This window comes from Temnothorax longispinosus, chromosome 7, assembly GCF_030848805.1.
Source record: "Temnothorax longispinosus isolate EJ_2023e chromosome 7, Tlon_JGU_v1, whole genome shotgun sequence".
NCBI classification, from domain to species: domain Eukaryota; kingdom Metazoa; phylum Arthropoda; class Insecta; order Hymenoptera; family Formicidae; genus Temnothorax; species Temnothorax longispinosus.
Genome location: NC_092364.1, coordinates 13966128 through 13989079, shown reverse-complemented (window position 1 = coordinate 13989079; position 22952 = coordinate 13966128). Strand labels below are relative to the sequence as shown.

Sequence of the window (22952 nt, the reverse complement as noted above, 5' to 3'; positions counted from 1 at the left end):
AGGTACCTCACACGCAAGTTTTATACGCACGCATATATACCGGCAAAACTGTGTGTGGTCGCGAGTCTACATACAAGATCTGACGTTTTGCCTACGGGTAATCGCGAGCTACGAGAAATCGTCCCTCCGCATCAGCAAGGACAAACCCTTTCTTCCTTGTGTTTGATCCGGTAGCAGACATGCTATACTTTTGATGTTGTAAACGCGTACTAGATCTTCCTGATGTACTACTTAGCCGTTAGCAAATTATTAGTATTTATTTAATTGATTTATCAACGTTCCTGTTTACTATTATATGAAATACATTTCTATATATTTGCTTTTAAAACAATGGTACCCGGCCGACACGTTAAATACTAAAATTGTAATTCTGAAAAATTTTCTTTTAATGATTAGTTTTTAAAAAGAGTTGAAACCCTTGAGAAATTTGCACGAAGTACTTCGATTATTCATTTACGGTTAAATGTAACTGACATAGGACGACGTCTATACAATGTGTCACGAAGAGCCACGTCGTGTTCTGGCGTATGTTGATGACAGTGCAGATTGTGCCTGCTCCGCCCATGTTTTGCATATACTCGCCCGGACTTACGTGTATGCGGTACATATGTACGTAGCCCATCCTCCAACGCGCATCGACATCGTTGCGTAAATAATCCAAACTGGCAAACCGAGTCACGATCACGTTTGCGTGATCACATATACATGATGAAGGAAAGAGGGAGAGGAAGAGAGAGAGAGAGAGGCCGAGAAAAAAATTCCGCTGTTCTCATCTCTACCCATTCTTTAAACCCGCCCGTCTATCGACTATGACGCAACTTTTATTACGTGGCTTATATCGTTTTGTGAATTATGCGGCCGGTATTCGATGCAGAATACCGAACCAGGTAGAGCCGACGAGAGAGGGTTACAAAGAGTGCGTTGTTCGTGGGACCATAGCCGGTATTAATAACACCGTCGAGTTTCCCCACTACTCATCTAGTGAGTTCGTGATCCAGGGAAGCCGAGCTCTTCCGTTGCTGCGCCACTGCGACAGTCAATTCGATTCGATAGTCAGAGACTGACGGTTATCGTCTCGCGTAGTTTTAGTTGCGTCATACTCGTTATACTCGAGTCGTCTGTACATTGGTGATACTTAATAAACTTATCTAGTAGCCTCATTAAAGGTGCATTTATTTTCATAAAACCGACAGAACATTAATTGCAGTAGCGGCAAGTCGCTACAATTGGTGACCCCGACGTGATTTGTTCGGTTCAGTGCACGTTCGAGAAGTTTCTCGTCGAGGCCCGTCTCGTGTCCACCGACCTTGTCGGGGAGACACCCGACGGCATTTTTCTCTGTTGCAGATTAGCCGGTATACAGCTGGTACCCTGTAAAGGAGATCGACGCATATTAAGTGCAGACAAAAATTTTTTTTTCTCGCTGGCATTCAAGCCCATAGCAACGGCAGCGCGCCATTACGCACGACACGCTATTGGTCAAAGCCCGTTCAACCGATTTTCTTCCTTGGCGAGGCTGTTCCTGGCGGCTGACCGTCCACACCAGTGCAGCAGCTCATCGCGGTTCTGCATACTTCGTCGCAGCCCATCGCAGCTCATCGTAGTCGTCGAGACCTTCGTTCCGTAACGTTACTCTCCCGTTTACTATTGTTATCAGCACATGCGATCTCGCGTCTCGTGCGGACCGTTCCCACGAGTAAACGTTTAGCATCGACGCGTGATCTGTGCATATATAGCGCGCGTTTTCGACGTAGCCTTGCGCGTACCATTGTAACGCTTTCGATCGTGCTCTATTTCGCCGTAATCATGTCAGAACCGCCGCGTGTGGAAACATACCGCGTTCCTAAAATTCCGCCATTTTGGAAAAGTGAGCCGGAAGCATGGATTTTGCAAGTCGAGGCGTCGTTGCGTGTGGCGGGAATTACCGCCGATCGAACCAAAGCCGACTATTTGTTAACGGGCGTCAACACTGAAGTAGTTGCACACATCTCTGATTTACTTAAAGCGGATCCGCCGCCTGATGATCTATTCGAGAGTCTCAAAGAGCGTATCTTATCCGTTTACGCGACTTCTTCCGAATCTCGCTTGCGAAGCCTGTTAAAAGGTCAGGTGTTAGGCGATCAAAAACCTTCACACCTTCTTAATCATATGAAAAATCTTAATAACGGTCAGTGCAGCCCAGCGGTGCTGAGATCTTTGTTTATCGAGCAACTTCCTGACTCTCACAAAGCCATTCTAGCCGCGATTAATGAACAAGATTTGCAAAAGCTGGCCGAAATTGCGGATAGGATTTCCGAGACCAATAACCCGAGTACTTCGGTAGTACCGTTTGTCGCTGCGGTAAACCAAGCGAAAGATGCAGCACCTTCATCCAGCATCGATAAAAAATTAAATCAGATTACTAAGCAACTCGCGGCCCTTAATAAAGAGGTGTTTAAATCGCGACGTAACCGATCTAAGTCTAGAGGTCGTTCCCCCGCGCAATCGCAAAGTGAAAAAAAATCCGACCTTTGTTATATCCACCGTAAATACGGAACCAAGGCGACATCCTGTCGCAAGCCATGTTCTTGGCAAGAGCCTAAGCAACTGGAAAACTAAAACCCCCTCCTCGCACCGAGACGGTCGGGAGTAACGGGGCAAAGCAAAGCCGTCTTCACGTTTTCGACCGCATTACAGGTCAACAATTCCTTATCGACACGGGCGCGGAAATTTCAATTCTCCCCGCAACGTTTCGCGATAAAAAAGCGCCGTCTGAACTTAAATTATTTGCGGCTAATAATTCTAGTATCAACACCTATGGCGAACGTCGCCTTGCGCTAGACTTCGGTCTTCGGCGACCTGTAGTCTGGAATTTTCGCGTGGCGGCAGTCCCTCATGCTATCTTAGGTGCGGATTGTTTAAAACATTATCAACTCCTGGTTGACTTACACAATGGTCGACTTATCGATACTAGCACTAAGCTCTTCACTACAGGTGAAATCCGAGTCGTTCGTGAAAATAAAATATCAACGGTAAATCGCAAAGCTAATTTCGCGGATATCCTTTTAGAATTTCCGGAAATAACGGGGGTTAGTCAACTAATTCCTTCTGGAACTCGTGATGTGGAACATCACATTCTAACTTCCGGCCCGCCAGTCGCAGAACGTCCTCGACGTTTGCCGCCAGATAAATTGGCGGCGGCTAAGGCGGAATTTAAACGTCTCATAGAGTTAGGCATTTGCAGGCCTTCTAGTAGCCCTTGGGCTAGCCCTATTCACCTCGTTCGCAAAAAGAACGGTGAGTGGCGAGTATGTGGTGATTACCGCCGGGCAAATGCGATTACCGAACCAGATCTATATCCCGTTCCTCACCTCCACGATTTCTCTGCCAATCTTGCAGGAAAAACTATTTTTTCGGTTTTAGATCTTTTTAAAGCGTACCACCAGATCCCGGTGGCTAAAGAAGATATACCTAAAACAGCCGTTATCACCCCATTTGGGTTGTTTGAATATGTTTACATGACTTTCGGTCTACGCAACGCAGCGCAAACGTTTCAGCGTTACATTCACCAAGCACTTAAAGATTTAGATTTTGTCTTCGCATATATTGATGATATTCTTATTGCCTCCTCCTCAGTTGAAGAGCATAGGAAACATCTTCGTATAGTGTTTCAGAGACTTAAAGAATTCGGATTATTTTTAAATCCATCCAAATGCATTCTAGGCGTCCCACAAGTAAACTTTTTAGGTTACACGGTTAGCCGCGACGGCATTAAGCCTACTCCAGAAAGAGTTGCCGCCATTCAAAACTTACCGAAACCGCGTACAGTAGTCGAACTTCGTCGATTTTTAGGCGCCTTAAATTTCTACAGGCGTAGCCTCCCTCAAGCAGCGCGCGTTCAAGCTCCGCTACACGTCTATCTCAAAGACTCGCGAAAGAACGATAAGCGCGAAATCATTTGGACTCCTGATGCCGAAAAAGCGTTTGTTTCAGCTAAATCAGACCTGGCCAACGCAGCTTTCCTAGCGCATCCGTCCGTCAACGCAAAAACGCGTTTAGTTACCGACGCCTCAGACTTTGCTATGGGAGCAGTCCTCGAGCAGTATATCGAGAATGCTTGGAAACCGTTATCTTTTTTCTCTCGAAAATTTACCGAATCGCAGAAGAAATATAGTGCATATGACCGCGAACTCACCGCGATCTACGAATCTATAAAATTTTTTCGACACTTCCTCGAAGGTCGTGATTTTAAGATCCTAACTGACCATAAGCCGTTAATTTACGCGTTTAAACAGCGCTCGGATAAAGCCTCCCCGAGGCAAGTGCGACAACTATCCTTTATAGCTCAATTCTCCACCAACATCGATTACCTTCCCGGTCCCGATAATGTGGTAGCTGATGGTTTATCGCGAATCGAAGCATTCTGCTTACCTACCGAATTCGAGTTAGTTGATCTTGCCTCTCGGCAAAAAGAAGATGACGAGCTTAAACATTTACTCGCTTCTAACACATCTTCCCTCAAATTCAAAAAATTTGTTTGGGGTTCTTCTAATACAGAGCTCTACTGTGAATTGTCAGGAGAAGTTATCCGTCCTTACATTCCAGCATCTCTTAGGAAAGAGGTCTTTGATTTATTTCATAATCCCGCCCACCCCAATGCCAAGGTCACTGACCGCATCATACGTCAACGATACATTTGGCCTAACCTACATCGTGACGTTACCAAATGGGCACATAGCTGTTTGGACTGTCAACAATCTAAAGTCTCCCGTCATGTCAAACAAGTTCCTGCTTCTTTTATCGCTCCTGATGGGCGTTTTGAGCATATTCACTTAGACATTATTGGTCCCTTACCACTTATGAACGGCTATAGATACTGCCTCACTTTAATCGACAGATTCTCTCGCTGGCCCGAAGCAATTCCGATTGTTGACATCACAGCCCAGACAGTAGCTAAAACCTTTTACGATCATTGGATCACTCGTTTTGGCGCTCCCAAAATTTTAACAACTGATCAAGGAGCTCAATTTGAGTCTCAGATTTTCGCAGCTTTGTTATCTTTAATAGGCTGTAAGCGCATTCGTACAACCGCTTACCACCCTCAGTCAAATGGTATGGTTGAGCGCTGGCACCGCTCACTAAAAGCAGCTTTAATGTGCCATGGTACAGAGAATTGGGTCAACACCCTTCCAACTGTCCTCCTCGGATTACGAACGCATATACGTCTGGATACGCAGGCTTCTCCAGCTGAGTATGTTTACGGCACCATTCTTCGAGTGCCCGGAGAATTTTTTCTTCAGGAAGACTTTTCTCCAGATCCTCAGATCTTCATTAACGACTTTCGAAATTTCATGCGCCAAGTTAAACCTGTTCCGGTGGCTCACCACTACAAAAAGCGCGCATTTTTCTTTAAGGAATTGAACTCGTGTTCTCATGTTTTTCTACGACACGATGCAGTTAAAAGACCTCTGGAACGACCGTATTCTGGTCCTTTCAAAATTCTGCAAAGAAATTCCGATAAAGTCTATACAATTGAAGTCAATAATCGACCGCTCAGTGTTTCTATAGAACGTCTTAAACCTGCACATTTTTTATTGGATAACGTGATTGAAACACCTACAACAGACGTTCCCTCTACTTCCAATCAGCCTAGTAATTGTTCCCCTTCGGTAGAACAACCGTCTAAACAAATTAGAACGTATCCGGCACAAAAAAAGCGAGTACGATTCAATCTAAATAAAGAGCCATAATTCTTTTCATTGCGTATTCGTAATTTTAGCGTTTACCCCTATACTGTATTGTCAACCCTTTAGTTTGTAAGTCTAGCATTAGCGTAACATTATTAGTGGTAAGCTCAGCGTTTCAATTATATTATCATATTTTAATTAGCATGTAAGCAACATAACTACTGTGCAATATTACTTTCCTTTCGTTAACACTCGGGGGGGAGTATGTAGCCACCGTCGAGTTTCCCCACTACTCATCTAGTGAGTTCGTGATCCAGGGAAGCCGAGCTCTTCCGTTGCTGCGCCACTGCGACAGTCAATTCGATTCGATAGTCAGATACTGACGGTTATCGTCTCGCGTAGTTTTAGTTGCGTCATACTCGTTATACTCGAGTCGTCTGTACATTGGTGATACTTAATAAACTTATCTAGTAGCCTCATTAAAAGTGCATTTATTTTCATAAAACCGACAGAACATTAATTGCAGTAGCGGCAAGTCGCTACAAATTGCGATGGCTGGCGCCACCGTTCGGTTGATGCTTCAAGTCGCAAGCTGCATAATCGATCGCATCCAAATGTGCATCATGGGACTTTGTTAAGGGCCAATTCTCTCAATTTAGACGACCGATACGAATTGCAAAATCTGCAATGTATTTTACGGTTCGTTGAGAGCGATGGCAAGTTTCCTCTTAGAGGCGCATTTATTTCTGCGATGCCTACGGCTAGTGTGCCCTTTTTGTCTCTTGAAAGTAATGATGCCTCGGTTTTGCTCTCCGACACGTAATTTTGGCACGATCTGTTTCGAAAGGCGAGGACAACGAAGGAGATGACAGGGTATTTCTGCGCTTCCCCTAGAGGGGAACGCAACCGTGATCCTTTTTCTTTCAGCCACGTGGATAGTACCTTGACGGTGTGACGAACGAGGGGCGAATTTCCCACATCGGCTCTCTCGATGAGTTACCCGTGGGATCGTCTTCACGTCGCTTAAGAACTTTCGCGAAAAAGAGGAGTCGGCAAGATAGAGAAAATAACGCCTTGTGTATCTTTATCCTCTAATTTCGTTCGTTTGTTCACCGGTGTACAAAACGTTATCAAAGACAAATGGAGCTTTACTACAACACGTTATTAAATAAGACAAAGGAAATTGGTTTGATCCCGTCTGGGATTTATTAGGTTTTCTTCGTGATACGCTCAGTTTACTCGAATCTCGGATAAACCCGCACTTCGCGCATGGACACGAATTTTTTTAACATATTTGACACTACGCTTATTCCGTCACCCCCAACATTATGAGCTATTGTTTATAAATTTTCCCCACATAGATTTCGTATACGAGCATAGCTGCGCATTTTTCACATCGCGCGCGACTTCAAACAGCGATTCAAATCAAGATAAGTTTGCACGGCACGGATTCGCGATATGACGGGGATGGATTTCGAGTTCAAGTTGGAATCAACCGGCTTTTCGTCGGGATTTTGCCACAACGTGAACACGAAAAGCTACGCGGACCGTATCCGCCTGTTTTACAAACGACAAGAACGACGAGCTCGTGCGCGCGCGCCTATCTCGTTACACTCTCAGTGAATACATAAATATAAATTACTTAATTTCGTAACTCGGTTTAAGTTCGCGCCTACCGGAGAAGAGACGTGATCTTGAATTCATTGTCTCATCAGGCGCACCTCGCGACGATGTACCAAGTACATAACTGTGTATACGCGCGCGTACACAGAACGGCGACGCCTCGCATAATCTCATTGTCCTAAACTGTCTCTTTCGCTCTCTCGTTGCTCTATCAACGATTCGCCAGCCCCACGATGGTACGCCCTCGAGATGATTCTTATATTCGTCACCGCCGCGATTTGATTTGCTAATAGCGTTTCACCTCAGGGAATTGTCACGCAGGATTTGAAAAAGTTTCCTAAGCCATATATTTGATTTGCTTCATCTCTATCTTGATTTCGATTTAACGTATCTGATTAAACTTTTTCTATTTTTTGTCTAATTAAATGCCAAAAAGAGAGAATAGTGGGTATTGACACTAAAAAATATATGCAGTCTCATGGATATTTCCTCATCGATGTGGTGGCTATAAAAAAGTACCGGCAACTACATCTCAGCAACGCTGCAGGTATAAGATTACAGGAACACATCGTTCAATGGCACTGTAACGACGATACGTCACGTGTCACGTGTGGCAACAGATGAACAGCAGATTTTAAATATCATGTTTGCAAGAGAGGTTGGCCTGCCGTATGTAAAAATTATAACGCGCATTTGACGCAACGCTTTTAAACTCTCGGGTTATTCTCTAAAAATATACTTCTTTCGTATATAGCCAACAGTAAAAAGCGGTAAATAGCTACCGTCTGTAAATTGTCTTTATAGCACCACGAAAGTAAGTAGAAATAGTAAGAATTTTCCAATTATTAATTGGTTCAATGAATATTCAAATGTAACGTATTATTATAGAAACGTCATATTACATTAAACGTTAAAGAGCCAATGCAGCTCTCAGGTATTTGCGCATGATAATTTATAACGTTGAATTTATAGCCGAGTTCGATGTATAAAGATAGTGCACACCGGCACACTAATTGACTGTCGTGATTTATATTTCCCCGCAAATTGCCACGTGTGTATGTTTGACTGTTCGCCGTGTGATTATAACGACATGATTAAGAATATAAAAAAAAATGTTTTCGCATAACATAAACCGCTCAATAAATATTCACGTGCCGCATGATCGAAACATCAGATACAAACGCAGCTGCGTTTGTACTTTTTATTGCACCGCCTATTGATAATAACATTTTCTCTGACATGTTTCTATCGATAAGAGATGCTCGCCTTAAGATTACCTCGATTCCACCGGATGTACGCATTTCATCTCGCCCGAACGTTCTCGCCCTTCCTAACGTGATTTACATATATCAATTAATTCATTGACGACTCGTTAAACCAACGGGTTGCATTCCGTTCGAACATCCGGCAGTGTTAAATCAAGATTTCTCCTGAGATAAGCGTTCCATCGCGCCCGAACTCCGATTCATTTGGCATACTTTAGGGACCCTTCTCGGGCCGCTCCTGCCGTGTCTCTTTCCTCCCCCCCCCCCCCAATCGATGTTCTCGGCCAGTTAATATGTTAATTGTTTTGATGATTTAACGCGCGCGTATATTGGCATGCCATAAAGCGCATTTCTTAACGCACTAACGATCTCCTTTGGCTGGTAACTGGTCAAACGTGTATCATCGATACCGAATTCTCATTTAGATGCGTTTAAGACGCGAAAAGATGTAATCGACGAGAATGGGCCGTTCAGAGCATAAAGATGAGACTCGGTGAGATATTCAGCGATAGAGGCACGTTCCGAAGGAAAAATCTATCGTCTCGTGGCGCGGTGCTCATTCGAGTGAACCTATTTGGAACACGATCATAAAAGGAGACTGCGCTCTCCATATCGGAGACTGAGTTCTCCATATTATTTGATCAGACTCGACGTTACCTAAATTGTTCCAGCCCGTTCATGGCTGCTGGAAAATTGGAAAAGCGTCTACCTCCGAGGAGTATGAGCGGGCTAGAACGCGACTGTGTAGGGAGGACTCGCGTGTGCGCTGCGAAGAAAGTTGCGAGAATATCGATCGATCTACAGAACTTATACGAAGTGACGGAAAGTACGAAAGTTCTATGTACTTCGGCTTGAACTCTAGATCGCATGTAACTCATATATTTATTTTCCGTTTACTCGTTTAATTCGTCGCTTTAAATGTGGACAATTTTGTCCAAATTATAGTTTCTATTTCCTCTTATTGTCAATTTCATAGCCGTGAATGCGTGAAAACACTTTTTATTTCTAAAAAATTCTAGAATATCCATATGTTTGCTTTAACGTTCTGCTCTAAAAGATATAGTTATAAATTCAATTTCATTCAAAATCGCCATCGACAGCTGTTTGATAACTTCCATCGATCCAAGCAGGTTACTTCCGTCCAATCCAAGAATAGCGTACACTTCTTTGAACAGACGAAGGATACATAGAAGGTGATAGACGTAGATGCGAGAGAGTAGTACCTTAATTTTAAATATAGATTCCCGAGGAAACGGTACCGTGGAGATGAAGAAACGGCATGGCACACGTGCACTAGGACGTGCTAAGCGTAGTTCGGGGACTCATTCGAGGGTCGGATCAAGGCATTTATCCTCCATTCTGCATCCCGGACGATCCCGCCGCACCTCTCTATCCGACATATACGCGTACGAAAATTTCTCTCTTTATCCCACCCTATCCGAACACCGCGGGGAATTCGAGGCGTTTCCATTGTGCCGTCACAATGGCCGCAGCCTTCGCAGCTGTCGGCGGAAACAAATTTCTAATGTCGTATTAAACAAACCATTACAATGCTCGGATCTGTGGCGGAACATTTGACACAGACACGCGCGCTCACATATATGCCGGGCGGGCGGGCGGCTATATTGGCTTCTGCCGCCGATTGATGCGAATGGCCGAACAATAGAGGCTTTCGCGGACAATATTGCATCGCATGCGCGCGACATACACCATCACCTCGCGAACGGCACGAGTCTCTTGACGTATTAGCACCGGATTTGTCAGATTACAGGCGAGATTTATGAAAGGCAGTTTCGATTTCTACTACGCGTCCATTCAGTGGGTCACGTATCGATGTCGTATAGGATACATAGAAGTACGTTATGCGCTTTTATTAATTTCTCTCCAAAACGTGACTAAAAATGATATTCGAGCCTGTAGAATCTTTGCGGGTTCGCTGATAATCTTTTCCGTGCAGTTTATGACACGCTAATACGATTTAAAGTTAATGAGATATTTTGCAAAATACAGCATTTCTTTCTACCAGTAATTTTATGATTATTGAACACGACAAGCTTTACAACATCTGCGATGTAGTTTCTTTATGAACATATATTGATTAAACATTATCCGCGTTTTTTTTAATTAACAATATTACACTGAATGTTTTAAATTTATTTTCAGACATCTTATAATTTTCACCGATTTCTTATTAAATTGTTTATTAATACATTACATTTAGTAGTTACATTATAGTTAGTGGATATATTAATGCAATCTATTCCGTATCTATTTAATTATATTTTTTAAACATTTAATTAATTTTATTAGATATTACACAAATAATTTTACTCTTTACCGTCTTCTCGAAACAATACCTAGTGTAACGTGAATCTCTTAGGGAATCACGCGATTACATTTGTAATTTCCGCAAAGGAATCGATGATATGATTGAGGCGACGCGACGCAATAATCCATCGCAAATTACGTGCTCTGACGGTGCCTCGTCGACGACGATAATCCACGAAGGTCGACATGATTGGCAGCATCAGTTCGTGAGATGAAGCGCCGTAAGATTAGCAATGGAAGGGCGGAAGGATAATTTGTATTCAAGTTAGGTGTTGTCCCGCCACCTGGCAGTCCGCGTGCATCCCTCTTTCCGACTCGCATCCACCTTTTCTTCCTCTCTTCCTTTCGTTCTGACATTCTCACCTCCCTCGTGTCTCTCATCTTGTCTCCGCGTCGACGTCCTGTCCGTCCCGCTAGGTTGACGTATGTCCCCATCGATCACATCGTTCGCAGCCCTCTTTGGCTCGCGTTTCCACGTCCACCATGCACTACGCTCGCGCCATTGAAATTCCAGTCGGGTATAATAAGGTTTTATTGCTCTCGCGGCCCGGTCTGAAAACAAAAGGTGAAGGGAACGAAGGTTCTCTCTGGGATGTTGAAATAGGAGAGAGGAGGACGTCGTGAAACTTTCGTCTAGCTTGAGGGTGGTCTAGACTCGGCCGTAAAGCAAGAACAATGTCGATGACGGCGAATACCTTGACTGCGCTAAAAATCCATCCCTTAAATCGCGACTGATGAACTCATTTGAATGATAATTAAATTCGCTGTCAAAGGAAAAGGAGATGAGAGTGAGAGGTAGATTGCAATTTCAAAAATATAATTGTCAATTTGTTCAACATCTCTTAAAAAAAGATGCAATTCGGATACATTGAGAATTACATATACTTATATACACACTTAAAGTGTATGCGTTTTAAGATATATATATTTATTGCAATATAGATTTTGCTCTAGAAATAATTTTTCTAACATACTCGTCGTTCAGAAATGTCTGATCAAGTTACCATGCGGAAGTTAGCAGTAAGCAGGCACATACGTCAGAAGAAATCTTTATCGGATATAAGATGTGCGGACTTGTTAGTCAAAAACAAATACGATCTGGGTGGGCACTAACACCCGCCGTATATCTGCTGGGCCTCCGTCAACACCCATGGGATTATCCATCCCATCTCATTTCCGCAACATCCTTGTCAGCCACCATCTGCTTGTGCCTTTGATTTATTCTTATTACTTTATTCAAAAAACTTCAGAAAACTATATAAACTGCGAACTTCGTCGTTGAATTTTGTGCAAGAACACGAGAGCGAAAACAAGGCGAGACGAATGAATTTGCATGCCGCAAATCCAGAATATAGAACGATCCCGAATACATCTCTTTTGTAATAAAAGAAATTAAATATTTAATTTAATTTGCTATATATAAAAGAAAAGAAAGCCTATCTTTTTTTATATTGAGTAAGATTTCTGACATGTAACACATCCTGAAATAATTAATTAATATCCATAGTAGTATAATATTTAATTAAATAATGAATTCGTTTTACGCTTCGGTTTAGTTCAACTCGCATGTGAGAAAAGATATTTTATTTTTTGATTAAGTTTTTGAATGTAACATATGGGGTCCTTATTCCCACGAGTACTGATGGAATGTTTTTACAAGTAAAGAGGGTCAAAAGCTTTGAAGTCGCTCCTTTATATCTTTTTCCTATATTGAAATACAAAAACCAGGAAATATGTAGGCCAAAGTAAACTTTCACGTGTAGGTATATTTTATTTTCTAGAATTCACACCAAATTATTTGTGTTATAGTATATTCGTATTATACGTATATTAATTGCTTTCAATAAAAGATTTATCTAAAATATTTAAAAATAATGATAATAACCTTGGCTTCACCGGTAAATAATTAAAAATAAAATAAAAAATTAAGCGACCCGACTGGCCAATTCTCATTTATTAAAACTCACGACGTTTCAACTATAATCTGGCCCTTATCAAGGACCTAAAATATTTAAGTCTTATCTTTCGTTAAAAAGGTAAAAAATAAAAAAGACTATTCTTTATTTTTCATGACATAGCGATAGATTGACTATTACATTTTCGAAATTGCAAGCTATTTCTCGCACTATTTTCTTTAATAGCGTAAAAATTTAATCGCCACCGAATTTAATCCATCAACCAGTGATTTGGGTACCAGATTCTTGCACTCTTTACCGCTTATGTGACAATTAGTAAAGTTTTCAGCAGAGATAAAAGAAACTGTGTCAAAAGTGGAATATACAAACAACTATCTATGTAAAAAACATTCTTGAATGAACATGAAACTTATTTTTATAATAAAATGTATGATCATTTACGACCTTACTCTGTAGAATGATGATACGGAATAATCCTAAAGCCAAAAAGTGCATTTGGAAAAAAATACACATAAGTGATATTGTTTATTTATAGACGATATACGCGCGTATATATACTGTTATGACCGCGCTCGACCCTTAGGTTCTAGTCGAAGCATTCTCCGGGATAAACGGAGATGGAGATTTTGGCCATTTTAAGCTATTGTGCCGTTCGGACATGTTACATTGCACTTTGTTGTACAGTGCTACTGAATAAACTATAGTTTATTACCGTAAGCCGTGTGCCTTTACTTCTGCGTGTATGGGAGTGCGCGGACTACGAGTGCGGGGTTTGGAAATCACGCGAGTCTCGGGCGCAACAATATATATTGTTATGTAACGTGCATATACGTATCTATATATGTATGTACATGTGTATATATGTATATATACAGAGGCAATAAAATTGTAACGACATAGGGGGCTTTAGGAAAGAAACGTGTAACATCTTTTTCCCTTATATATCTCAGTTACGATGTGTAAGTAAAAAGTGCACGTACTTGGACGAAAGAATCCTTTGATCATCTTCGCATCTGGTGTAAAAGATTTAGAGCAGCGCGAGTTCGCTCTTTCGGCCATATATCGGCGTCTGTGTGGCTCACTTTGCCGCGTTCTCTTAGCGAGTCTCTCGCTGCTACGGCCGTTTGGGAATACAACCATTATCCTCTCGACATACAGATGAAAGCGAAACCTGACCGCAGAATGGATTTATCCGGCAAACGTGCCACAAAAGGAACGAAAGTTTTCCGCTAATGCTACCGCAGACGTCGCGTCGCGCGATCACGCCGCGCGCAAAAGACTTTTTCAGTTTTAATTGTCCTAAAAAAGCTCGTTTGTCTCGGTACACTCTGTGTATTTATAAATATCATAAAAATACTTGTTTAAAAAAAGGTAAAAAAAATGCCAAGTGTTCGCGCCCCAAAATAACTATTGTGTGAAACAATGTTGTCTTCATTTTTTTTGTTATAAAAGAAGTGTTATCAGACGTCGCACCAACTGTGAGCATGAGTTTATACACATTATGAAATTTAATTTTCCTATCACACAAAATTTTTAATTTATTTATCACTTAATAGAATAATAAAATATTTAATGTAAAAGAACTTGATTGTATTGAGCAAAAAAAATTGTGTTTATCATGATAGTTGTTTTCTTTATTATGCATTTTAAAACAATAGAACATTTTGTCAGAAAAACTTAACGTTGTTAAACATTAATTATATTATTGTAGTATCGAATGTTTTATAAGTAATGTGTTGATTTTATATGACTCGAACTGTCCAAAGTGCGCGCTTCGCGTGAATTTAAATTATTCATTAGATTTAGGGTGCATTCCCATGGAGAAAGAAATAGCAAAACGGAATTAAGACGGAATTACTCTGATTGGCTAATATCCCATCTAGAGATTAGCTAATCAAAGTAATTTCGTTTTAATTCTGTTCCGTTATTTCTTTCTCCATGCATGGGGATACAGCCTTAGAGATATGCCACAACCAATTTCACCAAATATTGATTCACCAATTTCACTAAATATATCACTACTAACAAAGTAACTTCAAGGTATTTAATATTCGATGTAGAAAAAAATAGAGACACTTTTGTTGTATAATATAACCCTAAGCAATCGATTAAGCCTATTAAAAATTTTATCTGCTTAGCTGTTTTTTATATATGACCATCATGTTTCCGCTCTACTCGATGCTTGAGGTATAGAGACACTTCCGGTCTCCACTGCCCGTGTTGCGAGCGCTTATTGGCGCGAGACACTGTCGTGTCTCTTGATACATTCAAGCAAAGTACGTATTGCAAAGAGATTTGTTTATTGAAATCGAACTTATAATTTTATTACGATTACGGACGCGGTAATTTTATAAATAATGATGATCGCCATTTTCATATTGCAGACCGGGTAACTTTTTTGTTGCGTGGCCAATTTATAGTTGAATATCCAGTCCGCTAAAGTTAATAAGAATTTCAGTATCGTTTATGTGCATCGTAAAGAAATGCTTGATAGCTGTTACTAAGTTACCTAACATTTCCGGTGGTTGCATTTACCGGCGTGAGAACGCTTTATACATGGAGCGTAAAATCTTCTTTGTGAACCGGGACCACTCGATGTTATTCTCGTTTGCACTGCACAATGTTACACAATCAATACTTTATTATTACTGTATATAAGCTATATCTATTGGACCATGGGTTTTTTCTTCTTGTCACCGCAAAAGGGAATTTTATCGTCTCCGCGGAGATTTAAGTCACCTCTATTATTTTGAATGCTACGGCATTATGCTCTAATACGCCATTGTTATTAATAACATAAATATTTTTATCTATTTGCAGTACGTTGTAAACAAGAATACGTTAGGGATTAAGATATTCCGTTATTGCATCCTTTTTGCTTTTTCACTATAATGTGTTTTAAAAAATAATTCTATAATTATTTTGGGTTATAAACGTTACTTTTATTATTTTTACAAAATATTTTTATAACTGATTGTACGGAAGATAATGTTTATTTGCTGATACATTGCAGCAGTATCATGCATTCACAAATTCGACGATTTTATGTCGCATCTTGTTACGTGTACGTATATTACGTCACCGGTGTGCATTCTTTCGTGCTTGTGCGGCAGCAGTGCAAGCGCGTATAAACTGTAGTAACCGCGTTGTAACCTTGCCAATTTAGACGTAAATCGCATTCTCGGTACCGCAAAACTTTCGCGAGACGATATTGTTCTGACACTACGCAAACACACAACGAAAGCGGAGCGCAATTCCGGGACGGGTGTAGCTGGGGCTATGAATTATGCAACCCCTATTGGTTGCTGGCACCCCTCGGTGGCCCAGCACAATCCTCACACTCCTCGCTCTCTTAGTCTTTCTCTGGAATTTCTCTATGCTATTGCATCTCTCTAGTTTCACCCACCGATGCAAAGTATATCTGCTGTATCGACTAACTTCTTTCACTGTAGCGTTTGGTAATAAACATACATGGCAACATTTGCTATATGAATATATCTCGAAAGCAATTATTCTGCATTATTTCGCATTTTATTATATTTCAACGACATACTTTCTATAGAAATATAGTTTTATATTTAATTTGATAAAACTATAATATTTTTTTCCGCGAAGATCGATTAAGATATTTAATCAGCTATATATATAATGAGCTACATAATCGAGTCCATTACTCATTTACTCCATGACTACATATATTTAGCTTAGTAATCATTTGTTAAAAGCATGATCGCGAACAAAAGATGAAAAGAAAAGCTTAAATTTTGCTATACGTCGTTTCACCCGCGCCATTAAAACCTTTGAAATCAGTCAGCTGAGTGCCGGTGAAGAGAAATATCAAGAGAAAAAACGCAAATCGCCACGGCTGCATTTGAAATGGTTAAATAGAACGTGTCGTAAAAAGAACGGGATACTTTGATGGAGGCTATACGTTTTATCTCGGTGAGGAAGGTGCGAGCCTCCCTTTCACCCTCTTTCCGTTTCATCCGCCGACACTAAAGAGTCGCGTCTGCTATCTTCCTTCCGCAATACCACTGCTAACGGGGTACCATTATCAGTAACACCGGCCTAATGATTTTCAAGCAGACCACCCGCTTCGTTGACTCTAAAAACTTCCTAGCGCTAAAAGCTTCAACATATTACGTTAATGCATTGTTTTTACTTAAAATAAATAAATAGAATTAAAAGTTTGAAAGAACAAAAATTTGTCCTAATCAAAAAGGATTATACAAAGAAACATATGTAGATAAAGACATAATAAATACAACAACAAAAATACGCGCGGATACATCGGGTTAAACGAAGCACTTCTGGGCCTCGATCGTTAATAAACCATTATTCTCTTATCATTATCTTACAGATTGTCCGCGCACATGTACATTTTGGCACAAAACGCAGGAATAGTTGTGTTAGGAATTTTTTATCTTACATGTGCAAGTTCGCGCGAGTACTTCGGATCAAACGGAGCACTTCCGGGCCTCATCTGTTAAAAGGAGCTTTGTTTCATTTAACGTAATAAATCTTGGAGAATGTCTGTGCACTTGTACATTTTGGCACAAAACGTAGAAACAGTTGTTACAAATTTTTTGTTTAAATATTACAAATTGTAATTAGATATACAACTACGCACAAATACTTCGGAGTTTAATTGAGCACTTTTGAGCCTCGACTATTAACAAACTATTTTATTCTTACAGTCAAAAATCTTAAAGTGTTTTTACACTTGTATATTTTACCACAAATCTTAGGAATCAGCGTTTTTGTGAAGATTTTATTCTGCTCTTTTCTTTATTTTTTGTTATTTGTTTATTAAATTTGTTTTTGCTTAAATTGGTTTTTTCGTTATAATTTTATGGTTTTTTATATAAATATGTATTCTTTTATAATTCTTTTAATTAAGGCACTTTTCTAATTTTTTTATGAAAGCTCCAAACTTTATCTGCATAAAAGATTGCACGTTTCTTTATCGACACTACATAGATTGTTGAGAGCATGGAACTTGTAATAAAAATTTTTGATGCTGTTTAATTAGTGCTGATATTATTTTTTAATTTTGTACGTAATATGATTATAACAGCTATTATGTAGATGTTATGAATGACATGAATAATAATCTATCTTTTCTTATTATACTCTCTTGATTTTTGACAAGAAAAAGAAACTTGTAGAGATAATATCATTGAATTGAAACAAAGTATATCACGTCTAAGACAGCGATTGAAAATTTGGACATTCTGTTAGGGATAAATCTGGATGATAGAATCTCCAGGCTGCGAAGGTTGAAGCTAGAGTTTGTTTTGAGGGTGAAGTTAACGCCGCCGTAATGATTAATGGGTTGCCCTTTATGACGATATTGCTCTGGAGAACATCAATCTAAGCATGCAGAAGCTATTCAGAATATGCTGAATATCTAATTTGAAAACCACGCATGTCATAGTAATCATAGTACTGCAAATTCTTATGAAACGCAAATTCCTATAGGTATACATATCAGGACAAACGAAAAAATAAGACATGATTGAAAAACCAAGATTTTATTTAATATAAATTTGTTTATAATTTTATTATAAGTTTAACAGACATCACAAAATCTCCAATATTTATTAGAAATTTATAGGAAAATAACTTTGTTTCCTTTCTTTCTAATTATCAGATCATGCTTGATCTGATTAGATTATTTTGATTAATAAGAATGTAATTTTGTCTTGAACATTACCGAGAGACAATATATCGACGGATCTCATTTCACCGCGACAAATCGCTCTTCAGCCAAGCTGGATGATTTATATCGTTATTATTTCGCGGCAAGCATTAATAGTCGAGCAAACACGGTGGAAACATGTCAGGCACACGCGAAAGAGCAAAATTCCATGCGAGAGCATGGGCAGGTCGGGTGGAAACCGTGCACTTTTATTCGTCCGCTTCTTTTCTGTGCCACCGATCGTTAATCATTCACTATGGTATAAGAGAAAGAGAGAGAGAGAGAGAGAGAGAGAGAGAGAGAGAGAGAGAGAGAGAGAGAGAGAAGGGAGAAGAAGGTAGGAGGGAGAAAACGGACGAAGAAAAAAATAGAAAACGGTAAATAGAAAAAGTAGTGATCCAATGAGGTATTTTTTAGGCGAACGCTGCATCATGCCCTAGAAAACATGCTACGCGACCTCATGAGACTGTTCATGATGCTATTCAAGTGTCTAGATGTCGTACAGTGCAACGGAAACGCGCACATTTGTAAGGACTACCGACGGTGCTATTGCTCACGTCGCACTTTGTATCGTTGTTACGCTGCGAAAGAATATGCATCTACTTCTTAAAAGTAGAATAAACCGATATAATTTTGCCTTATCTGCTGCCTAGGAAGCTATTTTGTTGAATGTTTAGTATATTTTCACATACAATAGTCGTTCCTAATATCAATATTGTATTTCATCATTTTGTTTGCATGTTTAATTACAAATGCAATTATATAATGTGATGATTTTTTTTATAACTATGTTGCTTAATATCTTGAAAGCAGTTTGTGAATCATCGATATTGTTAACTTTTTGAGCGTTGTATCTCCATCGTTATTTCTCCGAGAGATTCCAAGATTCCTAAGACTCTTGCTTGCGGGTGTGTGCTATGTTATTTAGATTCGTGCGAATTCCAGCGAGGAGGCAGAAGGTAAGATACGCTGTGACATAGTAACTACCGTAATATGTGTTGCCATACACGAAATGCACAGTCATCTATGGTGCGCCAGCGACGGCATACGTGTAGTAACATCGTCTCCGAAGAGCGAGGATCGATAGCACCGGTTGCAAGCGGGGTGCATTAAGGCTATTTTACGAGTATAGGATATCTGGAAAGCAATACTCCATTCTTGAGAATCCTCTGCGCCGCGCGATTTTTATGACATCGTATACATGCCTGTGACGTTGTCGAGTACACGGGAAAAAGAAATACACCTCCGGGGCATGCTACGCTTTTTTGAGGCTGATAGTCGCGGGGCATGAGATTAACTCTGTTTCCTCTTGAATAGCCAGGATAGAATATGATATAAAATATTAGATGCTTTAGTCAGTTGGAGAGATTGATTTTTATTAATTTTGTATTTATTTTTTTACATATTTTAAAAATGGAATAATATAAGGTGCTTTCCATTAGTGACACAAGTCGACACAAGTATCATTCTGTCTTGTCACTTTATTGAATGCCAAGAACGATCAACGACGTTTGTGTCGACTTATGTCACTAAATGGAAAGCATCCATAGATTGCACGCAAAAGAAAATATTTGATAATTAGCAACGTTGACAATGACATGCAGTGATAGAAATAATTAGATATTTATTATTAGCTAAAGTAGTATAAAATACAGTTTCCGATGTGTGAAAACAACAGAACCTAGTATCAATTAAAAGGGTTCTGGAAGTGTACAAATGTGTAAATTACACACGAGAAGCGTGCATAGCTCAGTCAGTTTCTAATGGGCTAAATGAGATCTCATTTCAAAGTCCTATTTACAAACCGTCACAGCAGGCGCGCAGAAATTTCCATCACTCTCGTGTAATAGAATGCCTTAAAATTTTCAGAAAAGTTAATGAATTTTACGACCGCAGAATAAATAAAGAAATAACTTATTCGATCTTTTCTTAGTACGTATTGAAACTTTATCAATGTTTTATTTCAAATATTTTATTCTTTAATCATAATTATTTTATTAGTCGCAAAAATAAAGCATAATATGTTTACTTCTAGTTTAATTACGTCTTTTTAATATTTATAACAATTTCATTATTTATAAAAGAAACTAATTTTATTATAGAGGATCATAAATACACATCTGATTCTAAAATAAAGTTTTCTCGCGAAATTTACGCTCTCGTTAATTAATAGGAGAAATAAACGGACGCAGAGGAACTATAAGTAACCTTCAATCAGCCACGTCAATCGTGAATTTGTCTCCTCGCTAATGAAAACTGGCAGCGATATATCCTACTGTCGCGTCTTCTCTCTGTGGAGATCCTCCTTCTAATATTAAGGGACCACCCTGGCTGCGTTAATTAGTAAACTCGCTGGATGGCTCGGCTCTAGCGCTGCTAATGAGAATTTGAGTAATGACGCCGTTCTCGCGACCCGTCCTCTCCGTTTCTCGGCGAATCGGCCGATGTACTTTTGCAGGTTGTGCCACTGGCGGGACCTGCGGAGATCGATAGTCCCGCCAAACCTCTCCAATACCGACACATACGGCGTTGCAACCCATGTAGATGGAATCAGTAATTATGGGGGTAATCGTGAGCAGCAAATGGGCCTCATAAATTTTTATTGAATTTTAAATTGAACGTACGCGGGATAGATTAAATAAATCCGCACTCGGCTTGTTAATTATCTGGCGTCGTTAACTTCTATACAACTATTAAAAGAGATAAATGAAAGGCGAAAACAATGTGCGAGGAAAAGAAAGCAAAATTTTATTGCGTACAAGTAACATAATTTCTCGGAGATATAAACTATCGATCAATTGATTAATTTTATAATATTATTTCCCACGATAACAACCATTAAACATAAAGAATTTTTATAATTTAAAAAATTATATCAATTTATATCTTTAAATGATAAAAATAAAGTTATGGGCGGTTGATGGCAATGCGATTGAAGGGATGAAATTTACCCCTCGTAGTTTGTGGCGCCGCCGTTCGGGAAATTGTTCAACCGTCTAGGGTTTCCACCCTTGGTCAGAATCAAGTCGGGCTTTTCCACAGTTGCTCCGACAATTTAGCGAAAACGTTCCAGGCATTTATTGGTACGTCCAGCCAGCGCGAGAGGGAGTATGCTATTTTATAAATTTATAAATTACTATTAAAATTTAATTTTATGAACAATATAGAGCAAATTAATGATTGTATCTTATAACGTGCAAGAGTACTCACAAAGTTAAATTTTGATAAATTTATAAAGCTCTCTAAAATCATAAGCTATTATGTAATTACAGTAATATTTTTTTCTTTTTGGATAAAAAAAGTTAAAGTTCTAACTTATAGATGATACTAAATAATTCTTGTCTGTAATGAGGAAAATAGCAAGTTTAATATATACTAAAAGAAGAAAAGAATAATTTATATCTAGAGCTATTATTTAGTATATTTTTTATTAGAAGTATTACGTTTTGCCAATATATTCTTATAATGAGAAATATGAAATAGCTGAGAGTCGTTTCATAAAAGATCCGAATCTAAAACTATGATGTTACAGAGAACATCAGTTCTGTCGAGAATCCCTTCGCAGTAGGAATCAACTCCAGGCTTTTCGAGAGGGAAAGTCGAATGGAAAATTATTTACGGCTTATTCATACCGTGAGCGAAGCTTAGAGAGAAGGCTCGCACGTTAAAAGTTCTCGCAATATATCGCGGAGCCCTTATTGTCTATGCAAATCCTTACCTCAACTCTGTTAAAAATACCCTTGTATCCGATGGCCCAACCTCTCTTCCAGCGAACTTATCCATTGCCCTTTAGTTGGGGAAGCTAGGAGAAGGAGAAAGAGAGAATGCGCAGGAAAGGTAGATGGAGAGAGAACGACGACTTTCTTATACCAACCTACACGGCGGCTCCAATCTTATTTTTCCACAAGGCGCCGCCTCCCTTAATTTATCCGAATTTAAATTTAACGAGAAATACCTCCTGCACGCTCTGAAAATCGGTAGCAAGTTGCCGCGACGGTTGCTTCGGTAACCACGGTAGCATCTGCGCGCAGAGAGCTCCGACAAAGCTCCAGGGCTCAAGGTCAGGAAGTATAGTTAAGCTATAGTTTTCATGGTTTAAATATCGTCGGGGGATTTCAGCGTGGAAGGACCAATTTCTTAAGTAATGATATAAAAGACTTAACTGCGCAGAGTTAATAAACGAACACTCGCGTTTTTTATGGCCACCGTTGTCGTAAAGTCTCAGGCCGTAATGTTTTTACGTGTGACCTGTTTCCCATTAAATCTACACACGTCTTATTATGCAATTTGACGATTAAGACGAAGCAACGCATGATTCAAGACAAATACTGATGTCTTATTTGAAACAGCTTATATTTCAAATAATTGTGTTTTCTATATAGTCTTATTTCAAATAGCTTTAATTTTTAGTACAGACGGCGACTTAAGGTAAATTATATCAGAACATACCTAA

At 39.6% G+C, this 22952-nt stretch overlaps 1 protein-coding gene across 1 annotated transcript in view; it reads right to left on the bottom strand.

The window, feature by feature from the left end:
- Positions 1-3069: 3069 nt before the first annotated feature.
- LOC139816996 (protein unc-45 homolog B-like) overlaps positions 3070-22952 on the bottom strand; it is a 30497-nt gene continuing 10614 nt past the window's right edge. The window contains exon 5 of the mRNA XM_071784813.1: positions 3070-3180. Within this exon, the coding sequence (XP_071640914.1) occupies positions 3070-3180 (111 nt within the window). The remainder of the gene's footprint in view (positions 3181-22952) is intronic.